At 35.6% G+C, this 16128-nt stretch overlaps 1 protein-coding gene across 3 annotated transcripts in view; it reads right to left on the bottom strand.

The window, feature by feature from the left end:
- Positions 1 to 16128, bottom strand: part of LOC138693264 (zinc finger protein 492-like) — a 71473-nt gene that overhangs the window by 42566 nt on the left and 12779 nt on the right. The window contains exons 4-6 of one of the 3 annotated variants that reach the window (XR_011330267.1): positions 12527 to 12609; positions 10969 to 11188; positions 1124 to 3294 (exon numbers count right to left, since the gene is read on the bottom strand). Coding sequence is in view for 1 of the 3 variants with exons in the window: in XM_069817108.1 (XP_069673209.1) it covers positions 2331 to 3294; positions 12527 to 12609 (1047 nt within the window). In the remaining 2 variants the exon portion in view is untranslated. Of the gene's footprint in view, positions 1 to 1123; positions 3295 to 10968; positions 11189 to 12526; positions 12610 to 16128 lie in introns of those variants that run through there. The other 2 variants (XM_069817108.1, XM_069817107.1) reach the window with 2 other exon arrangements.

Below are 16128 nucleotides of genomic sequence, written 5' to 3'. Positions count from 1 at the left end.
GGTCGAAACATGTTAATTAGGTACGATAGAATTTAACACGCGAAAGACATAGAATACATACTGCGAAAAGAAATTTTTCACTCCACCCTAATGCATATAAAATTGAAATTCACAATTTTAATCTGAAATTCAGGAATAAATGAAACTTTTAATTTGAAAATCGCCAAAAAGCTGGTCAATTCATTTTTGATATCTACCGAAAACCCACAATGACCACTCACAGCAAGAATAGTTCCTCTAATCACTCACATTCTCATAAGATTGGTAACTTTGTTTTCCTAATAGACCGAATGCTAAAAATATTCCTCTCAACAAAAATAATTACCGAAAATATGTATACCAATATTTCTACTAATGATACTATTCGGATAACTGAACAAAATTTAACTGAGAAAAATATCAGTAAAATAGAAATTGAAGAAACAACAAGATTATTACGTATCTGAACAGATCAAAACTATTTCACTTTCAAAATAAATTTTATATACAAATTGATGGTCTCCCTATGGGTTCCCCATTATCAGGCATTCTAGCAGAAATTTTTCTCAATGATTTAGAAAATAAATTCATTGAATCCAATACACAAAACATCGTCAAATGGATACGTTAGGTTGATGACACCTTTTTTATTTACCAAAATATTGGTTCTCAAAATTTGTTAGATAACATAAATTTTATGCATCCTAGGATTCAGTTTACTAAAGAAGATGAAATCAACAATACCGGTACTTTATATTTTTTGGATATAACTATAGAAAGGTTAATAAATTTCTTTACAAAGTGTACAGAAAACCCACTCAGACTACACATTTAATTCCCATTCACTCGAATCATCCTCAACAGCATAAAGACCAGGACTGCATAGTTTAATTAACAGATTACTTAGTATTCCATTGCCTAAATCTGATTATAATAAAGAATTAGACACTATATATACAATAGCAATAGATAATAGTTACAACACGATGATGGTAGAAAAGATCATTTCACATGTAAATCGAAAAAAAAAAAAACAATTGAGAACATTCACACATTTGTCCAACAATAAAGAACCAAAAGATTATATCAACTTTCTTTATTCCAATCAATACGTCCACAATATTACCACTCTCTTTAAAAAAACTCAACTTCAATATTGCTTATAAGACTAATCACTCCATTGGTAAAATTCTGTTTAATAAATTTCATAATAGTAATTTTGATAAACTCAGTTCATCAAGTGTATACAAATAAAACTGTCAATTCCCAGAATCTAACGCTACTTGTGTAGGTCAAACAGGCAGAAATTTTAATATCAGATATAAAGAACACAGAAATATCTCCCATGAAGTTTCTCATCCTGCTTTCAGCGAACACATATACAATAATCAACATTATTTTACAAACATTAACTCAGGTATGGAAATTTTACATATTAATAGTAAAGGTAAATTATTAAATATTCTGGAGTCTATCGAACTATGCACAGACAAATTCATAAATTCTCTCAATTTGAATGAAAAAGCAATTTACGAAAAAAACATTCTATTTGACCTTTATATTATTTCCGATTTGAATAGTAAAAGACTAACGTAGTATTAGTCAACCTAATTTCTGTCCTTTCCTTCATCTCAGTTAGTCTCTTTTAAGCCAAGCAAGGGCACGGTTCGAACAAACTGAACCACATCAGTATGTCATTCATCTAAGTTGCAATTTTGTCCATTCTGTTTTTATCTTTATTTAAATATGGTCTGTGTTAATTTGTTTTATTAAAAAATGTATATACATCATAAGATTTTAACTTTTCAATTTTTAAATGTCAATTCAATTTTTATACTTTTATTCAATTATTATTATACATTATTACAGTTTCTTATATTATTTTTAGTTATCACTTGCATATACAGAAAATATAACATATATTGCTTATTCAGGAATCAATTACATTTTATATTTTTAACTTTTCCAGTCAATGAAAGACGTTTACAAAGTATCATAAATTAAGATAAGCTTTCTATTTTCCCAATTGTCATTTTTTAATTTTTTAAATATAACTAATCAAGTTATTAATTATAATTGTTTTCGTTTTACAGTCGCTGTAATTAGTCACTGAAGATGGAGAAGCATCTCCGAAACATGTCTAACATCTTCAATAAATTTATTGCAATTATTAGTGTTCATACAACAGTAACTTATCACCTTTAATGTATTTCATAAAACCAATGAACACTGTATATTGACCTAACATGTGCATTTTATCATTAAATATATATTATCATTGTTTGAATACATGATTACATGAGCTACTAATGAAACACTTTTGACAAAAGTCACATTTGAAAGGCTTCACCCTATAGGCAGGTGTTCTTGTTTTTCCAAGCCATTCGACTCCGAGAAACACTACAAAGAACTGAACTGATAGCTTTCTCGCCGGTGTGCACGTGTTCATGGGCTTTTAGGTTACTAGGCCGCGAAAAACACTTACCACAAACATCACATTCGAAAGGTTTTTCGCTTCTGTGCATGCGTTCATGGCTTTTTAGGTTACTCGTTGTGGCGAAAAACTTACCACAAACATCGCATTGGAAAGGTTTGTTGCCTGTATGCATTCGTTCATGGTCTTTTAGGTGACTCGATGAGGAAAAACATTTCCCACAAACATCGCATTTAAAAGGTTTGTTGCCTGTGTGCCGGCGTTCATGTGTTTTTAGGTTATTGGATTGGGAGAAACACATTCCACAAACACCACATTTGAAAGGTTTATCGCCTGTGTGAAGGCGTTCATGGCATTTTAGGCCACTCGAATGTGAGAAACACAAACCACAAATAATACATCTGAAAGGTTTCTCACCTGTGTGCATTCGTTCATGCCTTTTCAGGCTTTTCGAATCGAAGAAACACTTACAACAAATATCGCATTTGAAAGGTTTCTCGCCTCTGTGTATTCGTTGATGGCATTTTAGATTAGACGACAGTGTGAAACACTTACCACACTCTTCACATATAAAAGGTTTCTCACCTTTGTGCAAGCGTTCATGCCGTTTTAGGCTACTCGACTTCGAGAGACACTTACCACAAGCATCGCATTTGAAAGGATTTTTGCCTGCATGCTTGAGTAAATATTCGTTCGGTTTTGTCGAATTCAAGATATATATTTTTGACGTTTCAAATTCCAACTGCTTCTTCTCTTCATGAGACCGCACAGGTTTTCCCGAGGAGCCTGAATTCTTGGGAATCTCACACACAGTCTCGCTCTCTTTTTGTGCAATATCGCCCAATTCTGATGATATAGTTCTTTCATTGATAGCTGCAAACCTGACGAAAATATATAAAATATATAATCACTTTATAAAATAGTCGCAACAAAAACTTATAGCTTACATTCAATTACTGAAATTTCAAACCTAAACAAAACTATTTCACCAGGAGGTAGATTACCATTAGAGATACATCCTTGTAAATAATTAATGAGTAATGGTGGAAGTATCAAAATTGTCTCAAGATTCTAGTCTTGACGAAGAAAACAAATTTTATGTGAAAATATCCTATTTGTCAACCCTTACTTGGCATTCTATTTCTTAAGAAACTTCTCTGTCCAAAGTCACTTGCCAGTTCGGTGACTTTGTGCACGATTATAAAAAAAGAAATGTATGTTAAAGGTAAAAAAAATTGATGTTTCAAGGCCCTTGGAAGTAAATAAAATTACATTTCCATCTTACAGTTACATACGGTACTCTTCTTAGTAACAGAAAAACAAGAGTATAATTATATTTTTATGAACATTACTATTAATCAAGAATATGATAAACATAAAGAAAAAATCATTAACCTTTGCTCTACAGGTTTTGCACCTGACCGTGCTACTTTCTGAAAATAGTTTCCTAATTCGAGATTGCAAATGTGCTATAACTTATTCTATGCCATATTCTTATGACATATACAAATGGATTATAGTTTCTTTATTTTGTCACTTTAAAATTTGGAAAATTTGGCAGTGGAACATAACTGATTCGATTTGGTAGTAAGCATTATTATGACAAAATTTGTATTGGTATAATCTCCAACTTGGTATTTGTTGTTTTGCCAATGTTAAAATGGTAACTATGGTTTCAAACCCCTGTAACAATGTAATTTACAATTGAGGCTCTCGGCGCACAAATGGCCCCACAAATGAAATTTGCATTTCGAGTTTGTTGCTTTAAAGAGATCCTCACATAGTTCTTTTCATAGCGTAAATCGGCCTAATCGTCATTTCCAGTTTTCCCAAGGGAATTCAGTATAACTTTCGTTAGGGCATCGCATTTCGCGCACTTTTACAAAGAGGTAAAGTGGAAATATAATTTTGTTGGCTTTGTCATTAGTGCACTGAGGTCCTCAATTATAAAAATATATTAAGCCTACTGAATAAAATTGTTTCTCCGGTTCGGCGATAAGAATATTGGCAGTGAACGACGAGAAGAGGATAAATTGATCCATTGAGAGAAATACAATATGAGGCAAAAGAATCGACACTGAAAAGTTATTTGAGTTGGTACAGTATGTGTTCTAAATGCGTACCATCATGTGCCACACACTGTCCATAACGTTTCTGAATATTATTGAACATATTGATGAACAAAGGTTGCTGTAAGGACGCAAAAAATGTAATCTCACGTAATTCAGTGGGTGGTTCATTTGTCTTCAAAATTAATTCTTTCAGCACGCCCCATATGCAAGCTCCAGATGCGTATGTATGGGGCATATGGGAAGCATAAAGATTGTGGGAATGGACTTCCATGAGAAATTAGGCGATTTCCAAAGTGTCGTTGCGGAATGGCAAGTGACTCCCCCGCCGTATGGGCTGTAGCTCCATCTTGCTGCATCCATTGTCGATGGAATAGATTTCTGGCGTGACAAAAACGGTGCAAATCCCGCACAAAAGGAATAATAATGAGGTCTCTGTAGAGTTCCTGGTTGAAAGTTTTTTGGATTCTGTGCAGCATCCTCGACGAAATAAAAGCCTAATATTCCATGACCGGGCACGGCGCATCAAACTGTAACTAGCACACTGTGCAGTGATTTCTGTGTAACGACATCAGGCCGTCGAAACCCAACAAAACGAGTTATTTGTCGGCTGATGTAGCCATCAAGGTGAATATGGTTTTCATCTGAAATCATATGTTGCTGAAGAAATTTGGATCCTGGTATCTCATGGATAATGCTCAGCTGCAATATTGCAATCAACTTGAATGCGGTATGCAAACCCACCCAGCTCTTTGAACATCCGCTGAACAAACTTTTCGCTCACACCAAGTTTTAGCGATGCTCGTCGTAGACTATGCTTTGAAGACTGCAACACCTGTTCGAGAACTCGTCCATAACTCTCTTGTTTGTGGTGACGGTTCTTCGGCACCTTGTTGTCCCCTTTCGTTGATATAAGACTGATCCTGCATAAAGGAACTTGTCAACGAAGGTAACAATGTTCTGTTATTTGATGCCTCATTAAATCGCTCCTCGTACTGTTCTTTAACGTGAAGCAACTTGCCTTTTCTGACGACCAATGATATAATGTTCCACACCTTATCCTCTGTTGTCAGAACCATAATTGCAGAAATTAACACAACACTGAATTCACAATATGTCAAACCATCATACAGAATAAATAAATACTACGTTGCTAGGAGAACGTAAACAGCAGATGAGCAATAATTTCAGTGTCGTTTGTTTTCCCGCATACTGTAGTTCTGATGTCTGTAGCAAACTTAAGAATTTCATACTCTCCTACTGATTGCATTAGCGTCGATGAGTATCTCTTACCTCCCCTTGAATATTGTTCTTTCAAGGTTTATCAGAACCAAACCCAGGAAATTTGGTATATAAGTCTGTCCAGATAGAAACGCATATCATACTCATAACATGCAAGTATACACAGGCGGGAAATGGAAGGCGTCTCCAGAGAACAGACAACAACCAAGGAATGAGAATTGTCCAATATGGTACATAAGCTCTCTATGGGACAGGACGAAGGGCTAAGAGACAACTTCTTTACAAGCTATAATTTGACGAAAATCTTCTAGCAAATATCCTAACCCACACTGGCACTATCAGGAACAACAAAGCTGTCGTTTCGAAACTGTTCAAAATACAGGAAGGAGAGAATTTATTTCCTTCTTTGTGGGTGTCATGGTGATTCTACTGACTTCTTATATTCAAAGAAAAAAGACTGTGTTGTTCTCCTGTCATCACAGCATCATGACAAGTCTTGTTCAAAGGAAGACAACGATTTCAAGCCAAAAATAATATTCGACTATAACAAAATCAAAGCAGGGGTGAACACTGTGGACAAGATGGCTGGAGAGAACACAACTTGTGAGGTGGTCTGTACGACTGTTCTGCAAGATAAATGACGGCAGTTGTATGAACACTCTCTCGACTCCTGACTGAAAAATGAAGCAATGAGACGTCTATTCCTGCTTGAACTAGGTGGCCAGCTGGTTCGTCCCTGCATCACCTGTAGCACTGAGAAAGCCAGAATGTGTTTGTGTGGAAGTGTCTGGCACACACACTCCATAGAATGAATGCTGAATTAGCTGTTGTATCAGCTGGAAATGGAAGGAAAAGTGGACACTGCCACATTTCTGGAGAACTGACCTCATGTGACACATGCCAACAATGGACTTGCAAAATTCACTCTTTAGAAGGCGGGTATACAGTTTTCAAGCAAGCCTCATAACCAACATTATTTGTAATGTAGTGATTTATGTTATACATATACAGGCCTAGTTAAAAGTCCCACACAACGTAAATAACTTTCAGTGATATGAAACTCGGTGTGTGGGGATAGCCGTATACTAAAAATTCACTAATCATATTACCGAGTTTTCCCTTCTTCTGCTTTAACTGGAAGTAACTCCAACTCTCTCATTTTATATGGAATACCAAATATATATTTACATTTTCGAATAAAGCTCATTAAGAGCTTTCTAATATACCGACACTAGATACTTCTGTACACATTTATTGTTGCTAAATCAAGAAAACAGAAAAGTGTACTGGTATCGAATAATAAAATGCTTCTTCCCTAACAAAACCAAAACAAAGCTAGCGCACTGTCTAAATTCCGTGTTCAAACTGGTAGTCCTCCACAGCTTGACAATGTAGCAGTCGATCATAGAAACCATTTAAGGAATGACAACCAAGGTTTAAGAATATCTTGCACCGCTTCCATTATTTGATACTCCACATCTTCTAAGTTATTGATTCTTTCTCGATATACTACTGACTTCACATGGTCCCACAAAACGAAGCCCAAAGGCGACAAATCTGGAGATCAATCCTTAAATGTTTATTCCTTGTTCATCGACACTCGGCAAATTATGATAATCATTGAAAACCTTTAATTTTCATACCAGTCAGGCACTCAAACGTACACTTGCAAGGAGCTTCCTAACCAACAAAATTTATAACTTTTCTGACACTGATGTTGGTTTATGCATAACAATGTTTTGTCTCATACCATAAAAAATGAAAAATGAAAGTGAAAAGTGCTGAAAAACAATAGAAGTTTCACTGCATTCTCTGGTACAATGTTATATACTATTTTCCAAATCCAAGTTCTGTCTCGAGTGAGACATATGTCACACCCTTCATTGTTAAAACTAAGTATGTAATATGTTTCTAAGATGAAAATAAACACACGAAGATATGATTTCTTATCAAATTTATAAATGCAAAATAAGTCACGCAGAAACAGCCTAATCTATTAATCATGGAGATAATACAATTTTAATCTAGTTCGAAGAGAGTTTGCAAGTTTGACCAAAAAAATATAATTTCATTTTATAATAATCAAATATGCTAAAACGAACAAATAATTTTTAATTTGATTTACTCATTCATTCATCCATTCATTCATTCATTGTTTTCTGCCCAAAGGCAAATTATTCACGCAATGGTTTGTTTGTAAATCATAGTTGTAACCAAAGTTCACAAATGAATCGGTTAGTTGAGAAACAACACATGTCCTTTGCTTTAGCTATGGACATGTGTGGTTTTTCAAACAACCAATTCCAATATAGGATGCTACAACGATCTATGAATAATCAGCAATCATGCACAATCTTTGAAAGTGAACTGATCATCGAGAACCACTGAAAGTTGGGCTTTGACAGTTTCATAAAGAACAAATGAGCAAATGCAGTTCCATGTTGACGAAACAGAAGCATTCACTTATTCTAAAAAATACCACTACTAAAATCATTAACACTCTTACAATTGCAAAATTTCAAGTATCTTCATATGGTTATTTTGACAAAGTTGATGTCCGCAAATTAAATAGATTATAGTGTACAGTTGTCAAAAGAAAAAGTGGCCGCTCTCTTGAAGCAAAGTTCCCTTCGGGTATCTTCGCTACAATTCGGAGACAGGCAATGTTACATGTTGTTGGACCACGGTGCCTGATATCTACAGTTGTAAATTAAAGTATTCTCTGTGTTACTCGATAGCGTATTGATAGCGTTCTGGCCTCCTATTCGTGAGGTCCTGCGTTCGAATACAACCTCGTGCTTTTTTATGTTCTTTTTTGTTTTGTTTTTAAAAGAGAGAGACAAAATATACATAACTGCTCCTTTCTATTTTACGGTTATTTTAGTAATTAACACAAGGTTCATTAATGTATTATGCCATGACTTTACCATTATGACATTGTGGCTGCAAATGGAAAGAAAAAGGATTTTATTCTCAACAAATATATCTTTCGTGGCAGAAACAAAACAAACTTACTGGCATCTGCCTTACAACATTCAAACAATTAAGTGTTCAAAAAAAACAAACAAACAAACACACAAATAAACAAACAAACAAACAGCCACAATTCAATATTTAGTCCATCTTCCCCACATCACGATCACATTTGCAGTCGAGTGGGCATGGAATGCACTAGTCTTTGCAAATAGCACCTATTCTTAGACTTGACATTCCAGGCATTCTGAACATACATACGTAAGTGTCCTGCTATTGGCAGGTCTTTATTGCAAACCCAGCATTCTCCAATCTTTCCTATTTTCTGCCTTCCTCTTAGTCTCTGCATATGATCCACATACCGTAATGTCGTCTATTATTCTTCTCAACCAGTGACCCAACCAATTCCTTTCTCTCTTTCTAATCAGTTTCAGCATCATTCTTTCTTCACTCACTTTTTCCAAAACAACTTCATTTCTTATTCCGTCTGTCCACTTCATACGCACCGTTCTTCACCACATCCACATTTCAAATGCTTCTATTCGTTTCTCTTCATTTCGTCGTAATGTCCATGTTTCTTTCCCATACAATGCGACACTCCACACAAAGCACTTCACTAGTCTCTGCCTTAGTTCTTTTAACAAATGTCCGCAGAAGATGCTCCTTTTTCCATTAAAAGCTTCCTTTGCTCATATTTGCAGCTTTTCTTGGGAAGGATAGACCTAAATGCGGTAACTTGCCGTTGCTTTCCGCACACCACTGTCTATTTCGCATCTTATTAGATCCCAGGGGGCCCAAGCGTGGAGATGAGGAGAGTGAATTTGACTAACTGGGCCCTCCAGACTTCAACCAAAATTCACCGCAAGGTTTAAATATTAGTTCTATCAGGATATTTGACCCGATCAGAGACCGAGAAATACCAATTAGCCTTTGTCCCCCGCATCCTGGACTAGCTTCTACAAATCAGCAGAAAATTTTGGAGAGGGATTGAGCAATTTTTCCGCAAATGTTTCCACACTTGTGCCCTTGTAGCTCAGCGGAAGAACATCGGAATTTAGATGTCATCGTCTCAGATTCAATTCCTCGTCACTCCTTTTCATTTTATTGTGGTTCAAGATATATAAATAATATAATGTAATAATATAAAAAGAAAAACTAACACCAGTATTATGCAACTGTATTGTTCCAAACCTAATATTGAATTTATCTTGTTTATTTCGCTAAAGAACCATAACTGAATATAAATTATAATTTGAATATTATTTATGTCGCTAAAGAACGATAACAATAGATAACAATATAAATAATTTGAATATTATTTATATAGAGTATCATTAAAGAACGATAACAGAATGTAAATGATAAATATTGGTTTGTTAAATTAATATATTATCTAATATAATATATTATATTTAATTATTTAAATAAAATAACCTATTTTACGAAGAAAAATGGTTATTTGTATTATAATAATTACTTACATAAAATACAGATTATTTATATCGCGAAAGAACAATAACAGAATATATATTATTTATTACATTATTATATGATATTATTTATAACGCTAAAGAACGATAACAGAATATAAATGATAATTTGAATACTATTTATATCGCTAAAGAACGATAACAGAATATAAAACACGTGAATATTATTCATATCGTTACAGAACGATAACAGAATAGAAATGATAACTTGAATATTATTTATATCTCTAAATACGATACCAGAATATAAAAAATTATAACTTGAATATTATTTATATCACTAAAAGAACCATAACAAAATATAAATAACTTGATATCGATAAAGAACGATAACAGAATATAAATGGTAATTTGAATATTATTGACATCGCTATACAACGATTAAAAAATAAAATTAACAATTGAAGGCCCGAACCCACAACCTTCGAATCATTAAACAAGCACTCTACTGCTAGTCTACGAGACGCAGATGCGAAGTGCTTCCATAGTTCCGGAACTGCTTTTACAAGGACATGCATTGTGTAGCATCGCCGTAACCCGAAGTGGACTTAGAAAATATTTGCTGTTCACGAGTGCGGCCACTTTTTTTTTTTTTTTTTTTTTTTGATAACTGTACGTCCCTCAATAGTTCTGGAACTAAACAACCACCTAAGCAGACTTCTCACAGAAGGGATTTGTGCATAGATGTTCTTACAGTATCACTGCTTATAGCTTTCTAAAGCAAGAAGACAAGAACCTGTCAATCACAGCTTAAAACTAACGCAGCAAATGATATACTTACATATTTTGTGCTACGAAGACTTTACAAGGCAGTTATGTTTCCTTCACGACATGATAATTTTTAATAGGTTCGATCAATCGAATAAAACATATCTGATCGTAATTAAAATATACATAAAATAACTATAGCAGTATTAAAACACTTTTTTATTAAAATTTATAGGCCTCTATGTGGACTAGACATGTTTCTGGACCATAGCTGTCCTATCATCAATAGTCATCTGCAAAGGAGAGTGAATCTAACTTACTGATCACTTGAATAATTTCAAGGAAATATTATTCCGGAGCCGGGTAACAATCCCAGGACCCTTCACTTAGCGCGCGAACGCTCTACCGACTGAGCACGACACCGTCACAATTTTTCCTTTTATATTCTCATAACTCAAATGAGCTGACAAGATGCCAGAACTCAACTATGAGTGCACACAAATACTGTGTGACTTAAATTGTGGCTTTCTGTTAACGTACCTCCAGTAACGAATGTATTATACAAATCTAGCTTTCAGGTAGAAGCTCCCTGTAAAGGAGCGTTCGCGTGCTAAGTGAAGGGTCCCGGGTTCGATATCCGGCTCCGGAACAATTTTTCCTTGAATTATTCAAACCTGCTTTACAGGGAGCTTCTACCTGAAAGCCAGATTTGTATATTACTGATCGCTTATTCGGATTTAAAAATTAATCAATTTTTCGATTAGATCGACAACTCTAATTCTGTATTTATATAGAGCAAAATATTTTAGCAGTTTTGTTAACTTTATTAACACACATTAATTCATAATTCGGAGGAATGAGGCCTAGTTAGAGAAAATAGCAACTAAATATAAATAATAGAGGTAAAATTTATAACCACAAATACATTCCCGTTATTATAAACATAATTATAACTAGCTATAGTATATTTGCAGAGTGAAAATATATGATGAACTGAACAAAACAATTTTATTAGAGAGACTGACATAGCAACATAAACAGATGAATGGTATGGATTCGTAATTTGGTAAGTAGGCTACATCACATACGAGTTGCGAAGTACAAGCAAATGCAAGAGAGTAAGATGAATAGAAAGACCACAAAACAATGCTAAAGAAGTAGTGTCAACAGTGGCAGTAATAGTGGTAGTGTGATTGGTGATCTTAGTAATACTGGTGGTATTTTAATTTGACTTATGTCTTTTCAATACCAAAATATATTAAGCCTTTCATATCAATAACAATCACATATTGGTACATCTACATATCTTGATAAAGTAGACTGCCACATCGACACTCCCAATGGTCAGCCTTCTTGATCTTGTGTGTATCCTATATAATATATAGGTTACTCTCCATCCCGCATTGCCTTCATAATGTAATTGCCCCTTTCATACTTTCCGTGATCTACCATTTCTCAGTCGCCCTGGTGCTTCCTATTAGTAAATGGTTCTTAGTCTTCTTCCAGACTAGTTCTTAATGAATGGCCAAATCATTCCATGCCATAATACAATGCAAATTAATGTTGTATGCGATAATATTAATGAAACAATGAAGGAAAGGACAGTGTGAAGACTCGCACACCACACTCACCTATCGGTCAGAATCTCATTCTCCTCTGCTGTAACTTCCACTTTCAGCTTGTCCTTTACTGTGTCCAAGTCACGTAACTCTTCCTAAAATATAAAGAGGGAATAGAACAGAAAAATGACGCATTTTTACACTTAGATTAAATCTATTCTCTTGCCATAAGTTACGGTTACTTCCAAATTCAACTCAGTCCAAACAGAAATTTCAGTAACAGAAGACAACACAGTCATGTGAAAGTCAAAATTTGATCCATTTTATGCTATTTGACGTGGAATGAAGCAAATGCATAATTCACATGTCTGATTCGAGGAAAATCCCCATGAGATTGTGTAACATAAGTTTCAGTATGTTTCAGTTGCAATGTGTGGTGAAGTTTGAAAATGATTTAATTGATCAATATATTTTCCAGCGTCGTCTTATGGGGTAAAGGTACATGCAAATTTTCCGATAATAATTATCTCCAGTCGGCCTCGGTAGCGTAGTCGGTATAGCGCTGGCTTCAAATAATCAGACCTTGAAAAACACATACCGCATTCACCACACTTAAATGGTTTCTCTCCCGTATGTATGCGTGTATGCTTGGTTAGATTGGCATATTGCGAAAAAGTCTTTCCACAAATATCGCATTTGAATGGTGTCTCGCCTGTATGTACGCGTGCATGCAGGAATAAACTAGATTACTGCGAAAAACCTATTTCACAAACGTCGCATTTAAATGGTTTGTCCCCAGTGTGAACACGTGAATGTTGTTTTAAATGATCCGACCTCGAAAAGTACATTTCACATTCAGAACACTTAAATGATTTCTCGCCCTTACGTATGCGTGTATGCGTTTTAAGTTTAGAATACTGCGAGAAACGTTTTCCACAGACGTCGGATTTAAAAGTTTTCTCACGTTTACGTTTGTCAGCATGCTTATTTAGTTCTGTAGAATTCGAGAAACACTTTTCTCGAACATCGCAATTCAGTGCCTCCCTGCATGTATGCTTGCGCACATGAATATTCAGATCTTCCATCTCAGAGAAACAGTTTCCACAGTCATAGCATTTGAATGGTTTGGGCACCCGATCATCTTCCACTGTGCTGACATCACATGATTATTCCTGCAAAGAGGGAAATAAAAGAGATGGCGCATCTTTAGAGGAAAAATTATTGTAGGGCCGCGTTTAGTAGAGAGCTGGACTCCACAGTCTTGATTATGACGTAATCGCGATAAGCGAGAAGTATTCACAACATCATACAAACATTTGCTCTATATCCGCAGCACAAGTATATTAGAATTCCGATATGGAGAACAAGAGTAGCTCTATGGAGGTAGTGGCAAATCTTTATTTGTGATTATAAGCTCATTGCCAAGTGTTCTGTAGGCTACTGCACACTTCCTTACGACGTCATTGAACTTAAAGCAATGTAAAATACAAATGTAGACATAGACTATCCAAGTTGAATATTGTGTGAATTAGCAGTTAAATGCCATTTTTAAATTATATATTATATGTTTTCTGCCCAAGACCAAGTCTTTCAATGAAACCCCAGCATGTCTTTCAATGAAAACCCAGCAATCTCAAATCTTCACTACTTTCTGCCTTCTTCTTAGCCTCCGCATATGATCCATGTATCTTAATGTTGTCTATCATTTGAAGAGTCCACTGCAAGAATGATTGATGTCATTTGGAATACATTTTGCAGGAGAAGCAATAGAAAGTTTGAAATGCTGAGTGCTCAAAGCTTAACTGAGATTTTCCGATCATTACTGGACAATGACTATCAGTGTTAATACCATAACCCTCTATGCACATTCTATATGTCTTAAGCTATGCATTGACAGTCTTGGTTCATTTTCGACAAGAAAGTGACATCCATCATTCTTGCAGTGGACTCTTCATTTGATATCTTCTTCTGCCTCGAACTTTTTTCCGTTCACTATTCCTTCTAGTGCATCCTTTAGTAGGCAGTTTCTTCTTAGTCAATGATCCAGCCAATTCGTTTTTCTCTTCCTGGTCAGTTTCAGCATTATTCTTTCTTCACCCAGTCTTTCCAGCACAGCTTCATTTATTATTCTGTCTGTCCATTTCACATGCTCCACTGTTCTCCATATCCGTATTTCAAATGCCTCTAGTCCATTCTCTTCACTTCGTCGTAATGTCCATGTTTCTGCCTCATACAATGCCACACTCCAGCCACCGGCGTGGCCCAGTCGGTTAAGGCGCTTGCCTGCCGGTCTGAAGTTCCGTTCGGGCGCGGGTTCGATCCCCGCTTGGGCTGATTACCTGGATGGGTTTTTTCCAAGGTTTTCCCCAACCGTAATATGAATGCAAGGTAATCTATGGCGAATCCTCGGCCTTATCTCGCCAAATATCATCTCGCTATCACCAATTTCATCGACGCTAAATAACTAGTAGTTGATACAGCGTCGTTAAATAACCAACTAAAATAAAAAAAATAAAGCCACACTCCACACAAGGCACTTCACTAGTCTCTTCTTTAGTTCCTTTTACAGAGGTCTGCATTTTTTTATTAAAAGCTTTTTTGACATTGCTATCCTCCTCTTGACTTCCTGACACCACCTCATATTACTGCATATAGTACACCCAAGTATATTTATATACAGCAGTCTAACTTATATATAGTGTGATACATAAATACGTGTAAGAACTTTGTGGGTATAATGTAGAGGTAAAAATAAAACTATAATGTTCTATACAACTTTTCCCGCAAATCCTTACTTTCAGATTTATGATGCATAATGCCATATCTTGCCAGGCATCAAAAACATGGGCCAGTAAAGCCTTCGGATGTGCCACGTCAGCATACATAACGACTGCGGTATATGTTTGTTATTCATACATCCCACTACAGTTGTTTCCGACCTGATAGGACTTTGTTTACTGTACGTTGGTATGTTGAGTTTTATGGTACTGTTGCAGTTCGTACAGTCACCACGTTCCATAGGTACACATTCATTTTGTCATTAGTTCAGTCGTCTTAGTTGTGTAGGTAAGATAGATAGTGGAACACCAGTTGGTTGGCCAGCCAGATCACCAGACTTCTACGTCTGGGGTCGTCTGAAGTTGCTCGTTTATGCCAGTCACATTCTGAACATAGCATAACTACAGCAGTGACATCAAAATAGCTATGAAACAGTTCGGAATGAGTTGAACAGGGTCTGTAATATTCTAAAATCAGTACATACCTATGTATAGTAAACGAAGTCTTATGAGGTCGAAATCAACTGTACGTAATAGGGGTGTATGAACAACAAACATCTAACGCAGTCGCTATGTAGGCGAGCTTTACACATTCGAAGGTTTACTGGTCCGTGTTTTTGATACCTAGCAGGATAGGACATTTTGCATCATAACTCTGAAAGTAAGGATTTGCGGGAAAAGTTGTATGGAACATTTTACTTTTACTTTTATCTCTACATTACATCCACAATGTTTTACAGGTATGTATTAATCATCCTGCATAAATATTATTCTTATTACGCTCACACAAAACATAAAACAATGTGCTTTTCTCTCCAAAGGCATAGCTAAGACAGAGTTATCACTACCACTAGCACAATCATTCCACTACCACCACCGCCATCATCACTACCTCTT

The sequence above is a fragment of the Periplaneta americana genome, chromosome 17 (assembly GCF_040183065.1).
Source record: "Periplaneta americana isolate PAMFEO1 chromosome 17, P.americana_PAMFEO1_priV1, whole genome shotgun sequence".
Classification (NCBI taxonomy): domain Eukaryota; kingdom Metazoa; phylum Arthropoda; class Insecta; order Blattodea; family Blattidae; genus Periplaneta; species Periplaneta americana.
This window is presented reverse-complemented; position numbering and strand designations above follow the sequence as displayed.